The sequence below is a fragment of the Somniosus microcephalus genome, unplaced genomic scaffold (genome assembly GCF_052327205.1).
Source record: "Somniosus microcephalus isolate GS21.2 unplaced genomic scaffold, FLI_Smic_1.0 unresolved_chr7, whole genome shotgun sequence".
NCBI classification, from domain to species: domain Eukaryota; kingdom Metazoa; phylum Chordata; class Chondrichthyes; order Squaliformes; family Somniosidae; genus Somniosus; species Somniosus microcephalus.
Genome location: NW_028225185.1, coordinates 34,359,948 through 34,375,262, shown reverse-complemented (window position 1 = coordinate 34,375,262; position 15,315 = coordinate 34,359,948). Strand labels below are relative to the sequence as shown.

General features: G+C 56.3%; 2 protein-coding genes across 4 annotated transcripts in view; one reads left to right on the top strand and one right to left on the bottom strand.

Moving 5' to 3' along the window:
* Positions 1–15,315, top strand: part of LOC147086771 (uncharacterized) — a 518,811-nt gene that overhangs the window by 165,386 nt on the left and 338,110 nt on the right. The window lies entirely within an intron of this gene.
* slc35a2 (solute carrier family 35 member 2) overlaps positions 1–15,315 on the bottom strand; it is a 44,845-nt gene that overhangs the window by 19,804 nt on the left and 9,726 nt on the right. Inside the window, exons 2-4 of one of the 3 annotated variants that reach the window (XM_085978960.1) lie at positions 10,968–11,150; positions 8,194–8,345; positions 5,844–6,496 (exon numbers count right to left, since the gene is read on the bottom strand). In XM_085978960.1, coding sequence (XP_085835086.1) covers positions 5,844–6,496; positions 8,194–8,345; positions 10,968–11,150 — 988 coding nt within the window. Of the gene's footprint in view, positions 1–1,579; positions 6,497–8,193; positions 8,346–10,967; positions 11,151–15,315 lie in introns of those variants that run through there. The other 2 variants (XM_085978961.1, XM_085978959.1) reach the window with 2 other exon arrangements.

Sequence of the window (15,315 nt, the reverse complement as noted above, 5' to 3'; positions counted from 1 at the left end):
CCGGAGAAGCCTGCGAACCCTTACGTAGTTCTACAAGGGATGAGGGCGATGATACGAAAACAGTAACACACGCCACCCTGCCAGATTGTTAATCAGCATTGACCAGAAACTTAACTGGACCAGCCACATAAATACTGTGTCTACAAGAGCAGGTCAGAGGCTGGGTATTCTGTGGCGGGTGTCTCACCTCCTGACTCCCCAAAGCCTTTCCACGATTTACAAGGCACAAGTCAGGAGTGTGATGGAATACTCTCCACTTGCCTGGATGAGTGCAGCTCCAACAACACTCGAGAAGCTCGACACCACCCAGGACAAAGCAGCCCGCTTGATCGGCACCCCATCCACCACCTTAAACATTCACTCCCTCCACCACCGGCGCACCGTGGCTGCAGTGTGGACCATCTACAAGATGCACTGCAGCAACTCGCCAAGGCTTCTTCGGCAGCACCTCCCAAACCCGCCACCTCTTCCACCTAGAAGGACAAGGGCAGCAGGCGCACGGGAACACCACCACCTCCAAGTTCCCCTCCAAGTCACACACACCATCCTGACCTGGAAATATATCGGCCGTTCCTTCATCGTCGCTGGGTCAAAATCCTGGAACTCCCTCCCTAACAGCGCTGTGGGAGCACCTTCACCACACGGGACTGCAGCGGTTCAAGAAGGCGGCTCACCACCACCTTCTCAAGGGCGATTAGGGATGGGCAATAAATGCTGGGCCTCGCCAGCGACGCCCACATCCCGAGACAGCGTTCCGGAGATGCGAGAGAACAGTCAGGACTGGGAGGTGCTCTCGCCTCCCGCGGGCTGTTCCGTCAAGCCCGTCTCTCGTCACCTGGCTTAGGAGGCCTTCTCATTGCCCCATGTCGCTCTCTCATTGCACAGGTTGAACAGGCCCCAGCTGCCCTCTGGGAACCTCCCGAATCCTCTCCTCGCTAGATAGCGATCGGGGTGGACCGTGGTTCGTGTTCTTTCCCACCTCCCCACCCACCCTTTCTCCAAGGGACACTGGGGAAACTCCCCAGGGCGCTGGGGTGTAAAGGGAGGATTAGGAGGAGCCTGGCCTGTCGAGTCACCATCGCAGATCCATCGCAGGTTGATTGATTCCTGGGATGAGAGGGATTGTCCTTTGAGGAGAGATTGAGCCGATACTCTCTGGAGTTTAGAAGAATGAGAGGGGATTTCATTGAAATATATAAGATTCTGAGGGAGGATTGACAGGGTCGATGCTGAGAGGCTGTTTCCCCCCTGGCTGGAGAGTCTAGAACCAGGGGTCACAGTCTCAGGATAAGGGGTCGGCCATTGAGGACTGAGATGAGGAGGAATTTCTTCACTCCGAGGGCGGTGAATCTTTGGAATTCTCTCCCCCAGAGGGCTGTGGAGGCTCAGTCGTCGAGTCTGTTCAAGGCCGAGATCGGTAGACTTTTGGACTCGAGGGGAATCGAGGGATCGGGGCGGGAAAGTGGAGATGAGGTTGAAGATCAGCCGTGATCTTATTGAATGGCGGAGCAGGCTCGAGGGGCCGAATCCTGCTCTTATGTCTTAGAATGCCCTGAATCATGACACGGGAAACGGAGAATAGTGTCTGGCATTTTATTGTCGAACCAAATTATACAATCATTTTTAAGTTATATTTTTATATATATATATATAGATCAATAATCGCCTCTGATATCTTTAGAAGAGTATCAATAAAAATATATTAAAAAATTATTATTTTTTTTACGAAAGAGGTTCTCTAAATTGAACACCTGCTCCTCCTTCATTTCCCGATTACCTACATAGCTAGCTGGAAGAATCCGTCACCATGTGATCCCGCGAGAGGAATGGAGGCAAACTAGACGATGCTTCCCATCCACCACCGGCCACTCGAACTCTCACTCGTCTCTCCTGAGTGGCCAAACTGACCCCCAGATAGACCCAGGGAGGTCTCCCCCCCCCCCCCCCCCCCCGCCTTCTCCTCTAATTCCAACTCTCCTCTTCACCCCCCTCCCTCTGCTCACGGGGGGGGGGGGGGGGGGGGGGGGAAATGGCCAGGGTTGCCCCCCCGCCCCCTCCCCGCCACGCCCTTGATCGCTATTTCGCCGCCTGCGCCCGCCTTGCCGCAAAACACGCCAGGTGTCGGAGGAGGATGGCGTGATGCCTCCCCGAGTCGAATATCGCCGGAGGGAAAAAAAAAAAAACCGGCCCGGGTCTTCGCCCAAGCTTGCTTGGCTGCCGCGCCCGAGGTCGGAAGGCGGCCGATAGATCGCGGGGAGGCCCCACCCCCGCCCAGGACCCTACGCGATCCCAGGTTAAAGTAATTCACAGTCACTGACAAGAGACGACAAGGTGAGAGGGAGGAAAAACCACCGAGACAATCTCTTAAAATAACAGGGGACAGATCGCGCGAGAGACTCCGTCTCAAAACCCGTGAATGAACCATCGAGAGAAGTTTTAAAATAAATTATAAAATAACAAAAGGCACCCCCCTCCCCCCCCCCAAATTAGCTATAAAAGATGTCGACTCGCTGGTCGGCTTAAGGGCACAGGTCGTCGGGGGCCCCGTGCCATTCCCCGGCGAGCGCCGGGACGGGTTTCCGAGTCACGAACGGCAACGCTGTCTGATTTTCTGCACCCCCCCCCCCCCCCCCCCCCCCGCTCGTGCTCTCACCCCAGCTAGGCCTCGATCAGCTAAAGCAGCCCAGGCCTCAGGTGGCGCCTGGGCCTTGCCTGCTCGCTGCAGCCGTGCCTTCGTGGGCCTGCTAGTTGAGACAAACGGACCCCCCACCACCCCCTCCCCAATCGCCCACTAATAATTCGTTTGCACGTTATATATTTTTTTTTTTTAAAACCCTACCCCACAATATTAAAAGTAGTGTTCGATTTGGCAGGTTGTACGTCAGGCTGTCTTAAGACAGGCCGGGCAGCAGCTAGCCTTAACTTAGAGACGTCAGGGGAAATAAGAGAGAGTGCAGCAGGCTGTGGAGCCAGCGGAAGGAGGAGGGGAAGGATTTGTTCGGACTGAGATAGCACCTTCGGAGTGTTTAAAGGGACCGAGCTTTAATGCGATGAGGTGCAAATATAACAATAGCCAGGGTTCCGAGGCGACATCCTGCCTGAAAGGTGGGTGTTAGGGGAGGAGGGTGTGTGTAGGGGGGGTCAGGTTCGACAGAGATGTCACGCGCGTCCCCCATGGTCGAATAGACTCGCTGTCCGGTTGAAGTACTGGGAGGGATGGGGGGGCGCGGGCGGGTTGAGGAGCTGTATCGCTGTGCGAGGCGATGCATCCCAAAACCTATGCTCTGGGGTGAGTCGATGTCTGTGGGACCCATACCCCAGTGAGAGTCAGTGTGTAGGAACCCGTACCCCAGTGAGAGTCAGTGTCTGTGGAACCCGTACCCCAGTGAGAGTCGGTGTGTGTGGAACCCGTACCCCAGTGAGAGTCGGTGTGTGTGGGACCCGTACCCCAGTGAGAGTCAGTGTCTGTGGGACCCGTACCCCAGTGAGAGTCGGTGTGTGTGGGACCCGTACCCCAGTGAGAGTCAGTGTGTGTGGAACCCGTACCCCAGTGAGAGTCAGTGTCTGTGGGACCCGTACCCCAGTGAGAGTCGGTGTGTGTGGGACCCGTACCCCAGTGAGAGTCGGTGTGTGTGGAACCCGTACCCCAGTGAGAGTCGGTGTGTGGGACCCGTACCCCAGTGAGAGTCAGTGTCTGTGGAACCCGTACCCCAGTGAGAGTCGGTGTGTGGGACCCGTACCCCAGTGAGAGTCAGTGTCTGTGGAACCCGTACCCCAGTGAGAGTCGGTGTGTGGGACCCATACCCCAGTGAGAGTCGGTGTGTGGGACCCGTACCCCAGTGAGAGTCAGTGTCTGTGGAACCCGTACCCCAGTGAGAGTCGGTGTGTGGGACCCGTACCCCAGTGAGAGTCAGTGTCTGTGGGACCCGTACCCCAGTGAGAGTCAGTGTGTGTGGGACCCGTACCCCAGTGAGTCAGTGTGTGTGGAACCCGTACCCCAGTGAGAGTCAGTGTGTGTGGGACCCGTACCCCAGTGAGAGTCAGTGTGTGTGGGACCCGTACCCCAGTGAGTCAGTGTGTGTGGAACCCGTACCCCAGTGAGAGTCAGTGTGTGTGGGACCCGTACCCCAGTGAGAGTCAGTGTCTGTGGAACCCGTACCCCAGTGAGAGTCAGTGTGTGTGGAACCCGTACCCCAGTGAGAGTCAGTGTGTGTGGGACCCGTACCCCAGTGAGAGTCAGTGTCTGTGGGACCCATACCCCAGTGAGAGTCAGTGTCTGTGGGACCCGTACCCCAGTGAGAGTCAGTGTCTGTGGGACCCGTACCCCAGTGAGAGTCAGTCCCACCAATCCCGTATTCTTGGAAGCACCATCTCGATCAGAATCCCACACTGTGTGTCTCCCTGGAACAAGATGTCATCCATGATTGGGGGGGGGGGGGAAGAGGCGGGGGAAGTGGGGTGGGGGGAGGAGGGGAAGAGAGAGAAACTAAATCTCACCCAAGATTCCCGCCCTCAATCACTGTCCAGTTGACTCCTGCTGGAGAGGGGGGGGGGGGGCGGGGGCGGGGTTGGGATGGTGTGCGACGCACTCACAGTTGAATAGCTGGCGTCATTGTGGGTGGGGAGGAGAGGGCTCGGCCGTCCTTTCATCTACAGACCCCCCCGAGAGATGGGGGGTCGTGCTGGGCATTCAGCTCATCAGCCCCCTGCCCCCACCCAGATACTCGAGCTCACTAAACCCGAGCCAAGGGCTCCCATAAAAACACAAAGCCTGTCTGCTTTAGTGTCCCCAGAGACCCAGCACAGCGTCAAGACGAGAATCGGTCGATTTGCTACCTCGAAAGCCCAACCGAAGCAGAATCCCCTGCCATCCCATAGTCACAGTAATGCCCACCGACTGGCATCTCCACCTCTGCGTCCCAACACCCGGCAATGGCTCGTTTCGGGGCCTCACCGGCCGATCGCCCCTGCCCGCTGATTGTGCCCACGTGACATTTCCGATCGCCCGGCGAAACACGCTCCGTAACAACAACAAAAAGCCCCCTCGACAGGTACTGAAGTGTCGTCCGCTCAGTGTGGGGTAGAAAGGTGAGTGCGCGCGCGCGCGGGAGAGTGAGAGAGCGAGAGAATGGCACAGAGAAGGAGAGAATGACAGAGAGAGCGAGAGAATGGCACAGAGAAAGAATGGCAGAAACACAGAATGACAGAGAGAGGGAGAGAATGGCAGAGAGAGGGAGAGAATGGCAGAGAGAGGGAGAGAATGACAGAGAGAGGGAGAATGGCAGAGAGAGAGGGAGAGAATGACAGAGAGAGAGGGGAAGAATGACAGAGAGAGGGAGAGAATGGCAGAGAGAGGGAGAGAATGGCAGAGAGAGGGAGAGAATGACAGAGAGAGGGAGAGAATGACAGAGAGAGGGAGAGAATGGCAGAGAGAGGGAGAGAATGGCAGAGAGAGGGAGAGAATGACAGAGAGAGGGAGAATGGCAGAGAGAGAGGGGAAGAATGAGAGAGAGAGGGAGCGTGAAAATGGCAGAGAGAGAGGGAGCGAGAGCGAGAGAGGGAGCGAGAGAGGGGGAGCAAGAGAAGGGGAGCGAGAGAGAGAGAGCGAGAGAGGGAGCGAGAGAGAGAGAGAGGGAGCGAGAGAGGGAGCGAGAGAGAGCGGGAGCGAGAGAGAGCGGGAGCGAGAGAGAGCGGGAACGAGCGAGCGAGGGGGAGCGAGAGGGAGCGAGCGAGCAAGGGGGAGCGAGAGGGAGCGAGCGAGACAGAGCGAGAAAGTGGGCGAGCGCAGGCACGACCAGGCAGAACACAGCCTTTCTTTCCCTCCTTTTCACTTAATGACTAACGTTGTGCTGTAGGAGTCGGGCTCCTTGCCGCCCGCGGGGGGCGGGGCCACCTTGGGCAGGCTGTACAGGTAGACGGCACAGATCACCAAGCCTGCCCCCAGCGTGAAGTACAGGTCGATGTGGAAGCCCAGGAGGTAGACGGAGGCCACGGTGGAGAGGATGATGGAGAAGGAGGCGGCGAAGCCCTTCAGGATGTTGTCCGCGTACTTGACCACCACGGCCACCAGGAGGCCGCCGAGCGCCTGGTCGAAGACCACGCACCAGACCATGGGCGTGTAGGCGTGGAAGAAGCCCTTCTCGGTTATGCCCGCCCCGTCCTTGGACCACATGACCACTAGGCCGAGCAGGGTCCCGAAGATCCCCAGCTGCACGTTGCGCAGCCAGACCGAGGTGGAGCTGCCCTTCAGGATGCGCTCGAAGTAGACGCCGGCGAACCCGGAGGAGATGCAGGACACCAGCACGGCCAGCAGCCCCACCAGGTAGCTCTGGTCGGGAGGGCCGTCCTTCCTGGTGGCCCCTTCCTGGTTGACCTGGACGATGGCAATGCCGGTGAACAGCAGCAGCAGCGAGGCCCACTGCAGCCGGCTCAGGCTCTTGTTCAGCATCAGGACGGAGAAGACGGCTGTGGTCAGGATCTTGAACTGGTACATGACCTGCCGGGAGAGGAGGGAGGGAGCAAACACAGAGAGACAGGATGTCCTGCGGCAATCTATGGTTCAAGTGCCTCCCGTCAAAGTCACGCCTACCCGGTCACGCGTTGTTGCCATACCCCCCTCCCCTCCTTATCGGTCCTCTCGCCAGAAGCAATGTGACCCGGGGCTCTGCCCACTCCCGGCAGACGGGAACATGACCTCCGACTCCCCGTGCGCAATGTGACACCAGCTCGGCTGCTAATCCAGAGTCTGTGACCCCTGGTTCTAGACTCTCCAGCCAGGGGGGAAAACAGCCTCTCAGCATCTACCCTGTCAATCCTCCCTCAGAATCTTATACGTTTCAATGAGATCACCTCTCATTCTTCTAAACTCCAGAGAGTATCGGCCCAATCTACTCGATCTCTCCTCATAGGACAATCCCTCTCATCCCAGGGATCAATCTAGCGAACCTTTGTTGCACTGCCTCCAAGGCAAGTACAGGAAACTCTCCGTTTAGCGGCAAAATTCAGGAGTAGGTTCAGGTAAGTTTTACTTCATATTAGTGGCCGTTCCTGGATCTGTGGCCGTGAAACCGGGGTTCCTGCACCTGTTGCTAAGCAACAGGGACGCTTGGTCTGTGGCCGGGGTTCCTGCAGCTGTTGCTAAGCAACAGGGAAGCCTGGATTTGTTGTTGTGTACGGGGCTCTCGTACCTTTTCAAAAAACTATCTCTCTCTGTAATCCGGACTTTTTGATAAACCGGCACCACGCCGGTCCCGTCGAATAAAAAGTTTCCTGTATAACTGCAAATATACAGGGCCTTGGTGAGACCACACCTTGAGTATTGTGTGCAGTTTTGGTCGCCTTATCTGAGGAAGGGTGTTCTTGCCATGGAGGGAGTGCAGCGACGATCCACCAGACTGATACCTGGGATGGCAGGAATGACGTATGAGGAGAGATTGGGTCGATTGGGTTTATAGTCGCTGGAGTTTAGAAGAATGAGAGGGGATCTCATTGAAACTTATAAAATTCTGACAGGACTGGACAGACTAGATGCAGGAAGGATGTTCCCGATGGTCGGGGAGTCCAGAACCAGGGGTCACAGTCTAAGGATAAGGACTGAGATGAGGAGGAATTTCTTCACCCAGAGAGTGGTGAACCTGTGGAATTCTCTACCACAGAAGGCAGTTGAGGCCAATTCATTAAATATATTCAAGAAGGAGTTGGATATATTTCTTAAGGCTAAAGGGATCAAGGGATATGGGGAGAAGGCAGGGACAGGGTACTGAATTTGGATGATCAGCCATGATCGCATTGAATGGCGGAGCAGGCTCGAGGGGCCGAATGGCCTCCTCCTGCTCCTATTCTACGTTTCATGGGCCCCGTCTCTCCCCGGGGGGAACCACAGGTCTGCCCCAGAGTGCCATGTCCGACCTGATCATTCTATGCTCAGGCAGTGAGCGTCGGTGAGAGGGGGTGGGGTGGGGTGGGGGGACGTGCGCAGGAGGACGACACAGCCTCGCCTGAACCCGCCCGGTGCCCCCCGCCGCCACGCACGCAGACGTTTCAGCGGGGTACGTCGGGACAGGACGGGAGCGGAGCTTGGAGGCAATGCACCCCGTGGTGGAAGAGCCAGTCAGAGACGGTGCTTCCAGCAGGAGAGGGGTGGGCTGGGAGGAGAACGTATAAAATGGCCTCAGCGGCCCGCGCACACCATACCTGGAACGTGGCGGCCGGCAGGTTAGATATGGCCACGTACTGGAGATTATTTTGCAACGTGTAGATCAGCGAAGGAACGGCCATCTTCATTGTGTCCACATGCTGAATAAAAAGGCTGTCATACAGGTAGATCACCAGCTCCTTCACGTTGCCTGCACAGGAGGGAGAGAGAGAGACCTTAACCTAAAATACATCGAACATACAGCCCAGTAAACAGGCCATTCGGCCCCTCTGCTCCGTGCCGGTGTTTCTGCTCCACAGGAGCCTCCTCCCGCCCCCTCTTCATCTCACCCCATCACCATATCCTTCTATTCCTTTCTCCCTCGTGTGTTTATCCAGCTTCCTCCTTGAATGCATCTACGCTATTCGCCTCGACCACTCCCTGTGGTAGCGAGTTCCACATTCTCACCACTCTCTGGGGAAATAAGTTTCTGCTGAATTCCCCATTGGATTTATTAGTGACTCTCTTATATTGATGGCCCCTAGTTCTGGTCTCCCCCACAAGTGGAAACATCTTCTCTATGTCTACCCTATCGAAACCCCTTCATAATCTTAAAGACCTCTCTTGGCTTCTCCAGTCTCTCCACATCACTGAAGTCCCTCATCCCTGGTACCATTCTGGTCAATCTCCCCTTAACCTTCTCTGCTCCAAGGAGAACAATCCCAGCTTCTCCAGTCTCTCCACATCACTGAAGTCCCTCATCCCTGGTACCATTCTGGTCAATCTCCCCTTAACCTTCTCTGCTCCAAGGAGAACAATCCCAGCTTCTCCAGTCTCTCCACATCACTGAAGTTCCTCAACCCTGGTACCATTCTGGTCAATCTCCCCATAACCTTCTCTGCTCTAAGGAGAACAACCCCAGCTTCTCCAGTCTCTCCACATCACTGAACTCCCTCATCCCTGGTACCATTCTGGTCAATCTCCCCTTAACCTTCTCTGCTCCAAGGAGAACAATCCCAGCTTCTCCAGTCATTTTAAGGATCTCTATCGGGTCACCCCTCGGTCTTCTCCTTTCTGGAGAAACGAGCCCCAGCCCGTTCAATCGTTCCTGATCGCCTTGGTGAGACCACACCTTGAGTATTGTGTGCAGTTTTGGTCGCCTTATCTGAGGAAGGATGTTCTTGCCATGGAGGGAGTGCAGCGAAGATTCACCAGACTGATACCTGGGATGGCAGGAATGACGTATGAGGAGAGATTGGGTCGATTGGGCTTATATTCACTGGAGTTTAGAAGAATGAGAGGGGATCTCACTGAAACTTATAAAATTCTAACAGGACTAGACAGACCAGATGCAGGAAAGCTGTTCCCGATGGTCGGGGAGTCCAGAACCAGGGGTCACAGTCTAAGGATAAGGGGTAAGCCATTTAGGACAGAGATGAGGAGGAATTTCTTCACCCAGAGAGTGGTGAACCTGTGGAATTCTCTACCACAGAAGGCAGTGGAGGCCAATTCATTAAATATATTCAAGAAGGAGTTGGATATATTTCTTAAGGCTAAAGGGATCAAGGGATATGGGGAGAAGGCAGGGACAGGGTACTGAATTTGGATGATCAGCCCTGATCTCATTGAATGGCGGAGCAGGCTCGAGGGGCCGAATGGCCGACTCCTGCTCCTATCTTCTGTGAATAATATTAAAGAAACCACCAGGCACTTAACTGATTATTTTATCACCATAAACACAAGTGAACTGATCCCCGACCTGATAGGAACGCAGGTCAGCCCTCTGAGCCGGTGGAGACACATTTGCTTTGAGATCCCCTTCCACCAGTTACAACTCGGGCTCAGCATTTCATCGTCCAATATAATGTGGATAAATGTGAAGTTATCCACTTTGGTAGAAAAAACAGAAAGGCAGAGTATTTCCTAAATGGTGAAAGATTGGGGAATGCAGATGCTCAAAGGGACCTGGGTGTCCTTGTACATGAGTCACTGAAAGTGAATGTGCAGGTGCAGCAAGCTATTAGGAAGGCAAATGGTATGCTGGCCTTCATTACAAGAGGATTTGAGTACAGGAGTAAAGAAGTCTTACTCCAATTATATAGGGCCTTGGTGAGACCACACCTGGAGTACTGTGTACAATTTTGGTCTCCTTACCTAAGGAAGGATATACTTGCCATAGAGGGAGTGCAACGAAGGTTCACGAGATTGATTCCTGGGATGGCAGGACTGTCGTATGAGAAGAGATTGAGTAAACTAGGCCTGTATTCTCTTGAATTCAGAAGAATGAGAGGGGATCTCATTGAAGCATACAAAATTATTACAGGGCTTGATAGGGTGGATGCTGGGAGAATGTTTCCCTTGGCTGGGGAGTCTAGAACCAGGGGCCACAGCCTCAGGATAAAGGGTAGGCCATTCAGGACTGAGATGAGGAGGAATTTCTTCACACAGAGGGTGGAGAATCTTTGGAATTCTCTACTACCCCAGAGGGCTGTGGAGGCTCAGTCATTGGGTATATTCGAAACAGAAGTCGATAGATTTCTGACTAGTAAAGGGCATCAAGGGATACGGCGATAGGGCCGGTGAATGGAGTTGAGGCAGAAGATCAGCCATGGTCCTATTGAAGGATCGAAGGACCGAATGGCCAACTCCCGCTCCCGTTTCTTATGTCGGCTGGCCTCAGGACCGCGCGCCAGCTTAGCAGCAGACTGGTACGCCGGGCGTTTCGCGGCCCGTCGCTCGCACGGGGAGCAATGCCGAGGGTGGTCGGTAAAGGGAAAAAAAATTAAAATAAATAAGAACCGGGGGGGGGGGGGGGGGGGGGGCAGCGGCTTACCTCTTTTCTGGCCGAGGAGAAGCAGAAGGCACGTGGCGAGTTTGACGAGCTCCACCATCACGACGGCCGAGGTGGTGAAGAACTTGTTCCCCGGAGTCGTGCGGACGTAGCGGATGCAAACAATGACGGAGGCGTTCTGCAACACCAGGACTATGAGGCTGATGTACTTGACTTTGTCATTTACTGTGAGGGGAAGGCGGGAAAGCAGAACAGTACCGCGTTAGGAGAGACCGAGGAACGACCCACACCCCTCGCCTTACTGCACAGTCCAAGTGTCGGCCGTGCCTCCGACTCAGAAGGTTGTGGGTTCAAAGCCCCAATCCCGCGACCCGAGCACAAGAATCTAGGCTGACACTCCAGCGCAGTACTGAGGGAGCGCCGCACTGTCGGAGGGGCAGTACTGAGGGAGCACCGCACTGTCGGAGGGGCAGTACTGAGGGAGCGCCGCACTGTCGGAGGGGCAGTACTGAGGGAGCGCCGCACTGTCGGAGGGGCGGTACTGAGGGAGCGCCGCACTGTCGGAGGAGCGGTACTGAGGAAGCGCCGCACTGTCGGAGGGGGCGGTACTGAGGGAGCGCCGCACTGTCGGAGGGGCAGTACTGAGGGGGCGTCGCACTGTCAGAGGGGCGGTACTGAGGGGGCGCCGCACTGTCGGAGGGGCGGTACTGAGGGAGCGCCGCACTGTCGGAGAGGCGGTACTGAGGGAGCGCCGCACTGTCGGAGAGGCGGTACTGAGGGAGCGCCGCACTGTCGGAGGGGCGGTACTGAGGGAGCGCCGCACTGTCGGAGGGGCGGTGCTGAGGGAGCGCCGCACTGTCGGAGGGGCGGGTACTGAGGGAGCGCTGCACTGTCGGAGGGGCGGTACTGAGGGAGCGCCGCACTGTCGGGGGGGCGCTACTGAGGAAGCGCCGCACTGTCGGAGGGGCGGTACTGAGGGAGCGCCGCGCTGTCGGAGGGGCAGTACTGAGGGAGCACCGCACTGTCGGAGGGGCAGTACTGAGGGAGAGCCGCACTGTCGGAGGGGCAGTACTGAGGAAGCACCGCACTGTCGGAGGGGCGGTACTGAGGGAGCGCCGCACTGTCGGAGGGGCGGTACTGAGGGAGCGCCGCACTGTCGGAGGGGCGGTACTGAGGAAGCGCCGCACTGTCGGAGGGGCGGTACTGAGGGAGCGCCGCACTGTCGGAGGGGCGGTACTGAGGGAGTGCCGCACTGTCGGAGGGGCGGTACTGAGGGAGCGCCGCACTGTCGGGGGGGCGCTACTGAGGAAGCGCCGCACTGTCGGAGGGGCGGTACTGAGGGAGCGCCGCACTGTCGGAGGGGCGGTACTGAGGGAGCGCCGCACTGTCGGAGGGGCGGTACTGAGGAAGCGCCGCACTGTCGGAGGGGCGGTGCTGAGGGAGCGCCGCACTGTCGGAGGGGCGGTACTGAGGGAGCGCCGCACTGTCGGAGGGGCGGTACTGAGGGAGCGCCGCACTGTCGGGGGGGCGCTACTGAGGAAGCGCCGCACTGTCGGAGGGGCGGTACTGAGGGAGCACCGCACTGTCGGAGGGGCAGTACTGAGGGAGAGCCGCACTGTCGGAGGGGCGGTACTGAGGGAGCGCCGCACTGTCGGAGGGGCGGTACTGAGGGAAGCGCCGCACTGTCGGAGGGGCGGTCTTTCAGAAAAGACTTTAAATCAGATGCTCCTGTCTACCCTCTCAGGTGGACGTAAAAGATCCCACGGGCCACGATCTGGAAGAAGAGTTCTCCGCAGTGTCCTGGGCCTACCATTCCTCCCTCAAATCAGCATCACTGTGGGATCTTGCTGCACGCAAATTCGCTGCCGCATTGCCTGTGTGACAACAGTGACTACACTTCATTGGCTGTGAAGTGCTTTGGGGGGGTGACGAGGTTACGGAAGGCGCTGTGGGAATGCCTTACCCCCTCCCACCCTCCACCTCAGACGGTGCTGTGGTCCTGAGCAACACAGACTGGGAAGATCCCGGGTTTCAGACTTGATGTGGGCCTAAATCTTAGCCCGGGAGGGGGGGCGGTGCGGGGGGCGGTTGCACTCCCGGGGAGGCGCAGAGGGGAACACTGATCACGAATCCAGGGCGCGCGGCTGAACACAGGAGCCAACGGCGGGGATGATGCCTTCTGTAGTCGAACAGCCTGCCCCCCCCCGTGGATACCTGTTCCCGCACCACAACCTCTCTCTTCACTAAGGGGTCAGCATTTTCCGGAGAGCAGGGGAGAGTACTTCCTTCTGTTTCTTCGTTCCCCTCGAATCGTCTTCCCTCCAATCAAAGATTCACCATTTAATTGGGATCCACCTGTGCCTTATTCGCCCGTCGTGGTGTTAATAATTACCCATTTACTCTAACCCGTGCTGTACCTGCTCTGGGAGTGTTTAATGGGGACAGTGCAGAGGGAGCGTTACTCTGTATCTAACCCGTGCTGTACCTGCCCTGGGAGTGTTTGATGGGTTAGTCCAGAGGGAGCTTTACTCTGTATCTAACCCGTGATGTAACTGCCCTGGGAGTGTTTGATGGGACAGTGTCGAGGGAGCTTTACTCTGTATCTAACCCGTGATGGACCTGCCCTGGGAGTGTTTGATGGGACAGTGTAGAGGGAGCTTTACTCTGTATCTAACCCGTGCTGTACCTGCTCTGGGAGTGTTTGATGGGGAGTGTCGAGGGAGCTTTACTGTGGATCTAACCCGTACTGTACCTGCCCTGGGAGTGTTTGATGGGGACAGAGTAGAGGGAGCTTTACTCTGTATCTAACCCGTGCTGTACCTGCCCTGGGAGTGTTTGATGGGACAGTGCAGAGGGAGCTTTACTCTGTATCTAACCCGTGCTGTACCTGCCCTGGGAGTGTTTGATGGGGCAGTGTAGAGGGAGCTTTACTCTGTATCTAACCCGTGCTGTACCTGCCCTGGGAGTGTTTGATGGGACAGTGTTGAGGGAGCTTTACTCTATCTAACCCGTGCTGTACCTGCCCTGGAAGTGTTTGATGGGACAGTGTAGAGGGAGCTTTACTCTGTATCTAACCCGTGCTGTACCTGCCCTGGGAGTGTTTGATGGGGACAGTGTAGAGGGAGCTTTACTCTGTCTCTAACCCGTGCTGTACCTGCCCTGGGAGTGTTTGATGGGACAGTGTAGAGGGAGCTTTACTCTGTATCTAACCCGTGCTGTACCTGCCCTGGGAGTGTTTGATGGGACAGTGTAGACGGAGCTTTACTCTGTATCTAACCCATGCTGTACCTGCCCTGGGAGTGTTTGATGGGGACAGTGTAAAGGGAGCTTTACTCTGTATCTAACCCGTGCTGTACCTGCCCTGGGAGTGTTTGATGGGACAGTGTAGAGGGAGCTTTACTCTGTATCTAACCCGTGCTGTACCTGCCCTGGGAGTGTTTGATGGGACAGTGTAGAGGGAGTTTTAGTCTGTATCTAACCTGTGCTGTACCTGCCCTGGGAGTGTTTGATGGGACAGTGGAGAGGGAGCTTTACTCTGTATCTAACCCGTGCTGTACCTGCCCTGGGAGTGTTTGATGGGACAGTGTGGAGGGAGCTTTACTCTGCATCTAACCCGTGCTGAACCTGCCCTGGGAGTGTTTGATGGGGACAGTGTAGAGGGAGCTTTACTCTGTATCTAACCCGTGCTGTACCTGCCCTGGGAGTGTTTGATGGGGACAGTGTAGAGGGAGCTTTACTCTGTATCTAACCCGTGCTGTACCTGCCCTGGGATTGTTTGATGGGACAGTGTAGAAGGAGCTTTACTCTGTATCTAACCCCGTGCTGTACCTGCCCTGGGAGTGTTTGATGGGGACAGTGTGGAGGGAGCTTTACTCTGTATCTAACCCGTGCTGTACCTGCCCTGGGAGTGTTTGATGGGACAGTGTAGAGGGTCCTTTACTCTGTACCTAACCTGTGCTGTACCTGCCCTGGGAGTGTTTGATGGGGACAGTGTAGAGGGAGCTTTACTCTGTATCTAACCCGTGCTGTACCTGCCCTGGGAGTGTTTGATGGGACAGTGTAGAGGGAGCTTTACTCTGTATCTAACCCCGTGCTGTACCCGCCCTGGGAGTGTTTGATGGGACAGTGTAGAGGGAGCTTTACTCTGTATCTAACCCCGTGCTGTACCTGCCCTGGGAGTGTTTGATGGGACAGTGTGGAGGGAGCTTTACTCTGTATCTAACCCGTGCTGTACCTGCCCTGGGAGTGTTTGATGGGGACAGTGTAGTGCGAGCTTTACTCTGTATCTAACCCGTGCTGTACCTGCCTGGGAGTGTTTGATGGGAGTGTAGAGGGAGCGTTACTCTGTATCTAACCCGTGCTGTACCTGCCCTGGGCGTGTTTGATGGGG